Genomic DNA, 3,417 nt, shown 5'->3' on the forward strand with positions numbered 1-3,417 from the left:
CAATCATACACGTCTATGGTGTCAACCGATTATACGGCATGAGGGAGGGGCCGAGCCATCACACACACACACACACACACACACACACACACACACACACACACACACACACACACACACACACACACACACACACACACACACACACACACACACACACACACACACACACACACACACACACACATTACTGAGAGACGAAACCGCATCAGCCCCTCGAAAGTAAGGCAGCTTGCATTTTTGAATGCAAATCTCTCATAAAATAAAAATATGATCAACATTTTGTGTGTTCATGCTAGTTATACAAAAAATAACTACTGAGATAATTCATGCTGGTTATAACATGCCAATAAAGAACAGAGAAAAAGAGGGAACAGTTTAATCCTTTCAGTTAATAATTTTTTTCTTTAATATGGGTTCTATTACGTTGTTCAGATTCAGATTGTATTTGTTTAGAATCTTGTTTCTATTCATTAAAAAGTATTCTTTTTTAATAACAAATCAATGCTTTTTTAAAAGAAATTGTGAGACATTGTGAGTATTATTTCATTTAATAATTTAATTATAATTGTTTTCACACCATATCATAGCCAAAAAATATATTTTTAAAAGAGATCGTTTGTGAGCCAAAAGAGACGGCTCTTTTCAGTGAGCGGAGTAAAAACGAGCCGGCTCACGAAAAAGAGCAGGAATGCCCATCACTAGTGAACAGGAACTGAATGAAGTCTCGCGAGGGGTGTGTGTGCTCTGCTGGTGGTGCATGATGCGTCAGTTGCTCCGCCTCAAGTCTTTCATAACATCCCAGGAAATAGCAGGAAAACAAAATTCCAAAACAGAAAGTAATTACATCAGTTGAGTGTCTGCGCACACACCACAGCACAACCACCGCTTGATCCAAGACCCACAGCACCTGGCAGGATGACCGTCAAAGTTCATATAATTTACTGGTAGGTTATGAGATGCAGCTTTTCGACAGACAGAGGCCTTTTTCTTTTCTTTTTTTAAGAATCTAAACCTGACTTATAAACACGCTAAGTTTAACACGTTCGGGAAAAACATGTTTAACCAATTAAAGCCCACGTATGTGTCGGGCAATAATAATGTTTTTTACATTGAACAGTCAGGGTTGCTGCTGCTGTTGTTGCTGTTGTTGTTGTTGTTGTTGTTTTTTGCTCAATGTGTTCTGGTTGTTAGGTGCGCCCATGCGTTTATAATGAGTTGAATTGCTTAGATTCTTGCATATTTTCAATTTACATTATAAACATGTTCGTGAGCCATGACTGGGCCTTACAAGACTGGAATCAGAAATGTTAAAAAATGCTTTCACCGATTCCCTCAATCTCACTTCATAGCCAATAAACCCTATAGTTACCATGCAAATTAAGGTTTGACCAATGAAGTGAATATCATTTAAATGTGTGTGTGTGTGTTTGTCATCTCCTAGTGGTGGATGAGGGTACAGGCCCAAGGTATGTTTACCTATGTTTTCAAGTAATGTTATTACTTATATGTATTGTGTGTATATCATAAAGTAATATAATAGTAACGTGTGGAAGAATCTTGTGCATCTATACATCTGTCTCTTTTGTTATTCAAATAGTTCACCAAACTCAAGACGTTGCTTGAGGATGAATTCCCAGGCGAACTTGAGATCGTATGTGATTTAAATGATTGCCATTTTTTATGATGTAATTCTGAAAATAAAACATGATGCATTGTTAAATGTGCATGTACAATTGGGCAAAGTGTTGTTTTCTCATAATTATCTTTCTCATTTTACTATGATTTCTCATGCTCAGACTGGTGTGGGTACACCATCATCCACAGGCTGGTTTGAGGTGGAAGTAAATGGCAAGTTGGTGCACTCAAAGAAGGTAAGAGTTGATCCTCTCTCACAGTTATATATTGCATTCCCCATTATATGACTCCTGGCTTCATACTGTTTCTCACTTAAACTGTATTTTAAGTTGGCTGTGAAACAGACATTGAAATAGTATTTGCTTCATTATTGTGACATGTATCCGATTCAGACGACTTCTTGAACCAGAAAGAATGTAGGGCGGGACTTGATTTTGTCCATCGGTAATTGGTTGGATGGTTGTAGTTATCTATTGGTCGATCTCGTGAGTGACAGGTTGTCCCGCCCTTGCGCCTGTAAACGTCATTAGAGAAGAGAAGAGATGAAGCTGCAATAGGGAGGGGAAGTTATTTTAAGTAAAGATTACAAGGGCACATGAATTTAAAAAAATGATGTGCAGGAATAATAAATACTGCAATATTCCATAAAAAAGAGAATTGTCCATTTTTATTTCATGGTGACTTTAAATTGTACAGTTACATGTCTTCCTAATTACTGCACAGTACAGCCTTTCTTTTTGATTTAATTGTTTACTCAAATCTAAAATGGTAATGTACAGCTGTAATATTTTATATTTGTCTGATATTTTCTATGACAGAATGGAGATGGGTTTGTTGACTCCGATTCAAAACTCAGAAAAATTGTGACTGCCATTGAGGTGGCCATGGAGAAATGAGCATGACCTGATCATAGAGGTGAGAATAATCCACCATAGAGCACTTTTATATTGGCAAAATGAATGTTAACATGTCATCTTCTTGTCTTTCTATTTTTCTTTTTTATTCTATTTTGTCTTGTATCCTCTCAGCAGCTTTTCTTCTCTGTTTGTTGGACTCCTGGGCTGGGCAACAATGATGGTGACGTCCAAAGTGTTTTCTGCATGGATGTTGCTTGATGCTATCCGCTCTTCCCGGGAGAAGACACTCAGAGCAGGAAACTCTTTGTAAATTGCTTTAGATAAATGCTTTAACGGTTGAAAAAATTAAGGGAAAATAAAAAATGGACAGAACATGTCAAGTTGTGGTGCCTTGGGCCTGTGTTTTTAGTTTTTCTCAATGTGGTTGCCTCTGTTACAGCGCCCAAGTTTACAAAATATTTTGGCATTGTTTAAGATTTTCATGCAATAAAAAAACTTAATGGTGAAGTGTTGTCTTTTATTTTTCTACACTTTTTTAAAATTGCTGTCATTTTAACAAAAAATTTGTCAGCACAGACATTAATCCATACACATTTTAAAGATAAATTCGCAATTAACTACAGTGGATAGCATAAGTGAATACACCCATGTTAAAGTTGACTAAAAAGAGGAATAAAAAAATCATCTTTTGGAAATTGATCTTAATTCCTTAATTTAAAAAATGAGGAAAAATCCAACCTTTAAGGACACCAATTTTCTTTGTGAATGAATAATGTATCGTAAATAAATAAATGTTCTTCCTTAAAATACAGGGGGCATAAGTCAGGACACCCCTATGTTAAATTCCAATAGAGGCAGGCAGATTTTTATTTTTAAAGGCCAGTTGTTTCATGGATCCAGTATACTATGCATCCTGATAAAG

General features: G+C 36.4%; 1 protein-coding gene across 2 annotated transcripts; it reads left to right on the top strand.

Moving 5' to 3' along the window:
- Window positions 1-774: 774 nt before the first annotated feature.
- Window positions 775-3,002, top strand: selenow1 (selenoprotein W, 1). 2 transcript variants are annotated; one of them, XM_077206594.1, is made up of 6 exons: window positions 775-947; window positions 1,445-1,469; window positions 1,601-1,654; window positions 1,800-1,874; window positions 2,457-2,553; window positions 2,667-3,002. In XM_077206594.1, exons 1-5 carry the CDS (start codon window positions 919-921, stop codon window positions 2,532-2,534), a joined length of 261 nt encoding a protein of 86 aa, XP_077062709.1. In that variant the 5' UTR covers window positions 775-918; the 3' UTR covers window positions 2,535-2,553; window positions 2,667-3,002. The 2 variants fall into 2 exon arrangements, with proteins under 2 accessions (XP_077062709.1, XP_077062711.1); XM_077206596.1 differs by having other exon boundaries at window positions 2,670-3,002.
- The last annotated feature ends 415 nt before the right edge of the window (window positions 3,003-3,417 follow it).

Source organism: Siphateles boraxobius, unplaced genomic scaffold (assembly GCF_051911475.1).
Source record: "Siphateles boraxobius isolate OS27281-9 unplaced genomic scaffold, OSU_SipBor_1 56, whole genome shotgun sequence".
Classification (NCBI taxonomy): Eukaryota; Metazoa; Chordata; class Actinopteri; order Cypriniformes; family Leuciscidae; genus Siphateles; species Siphateles boraxobius.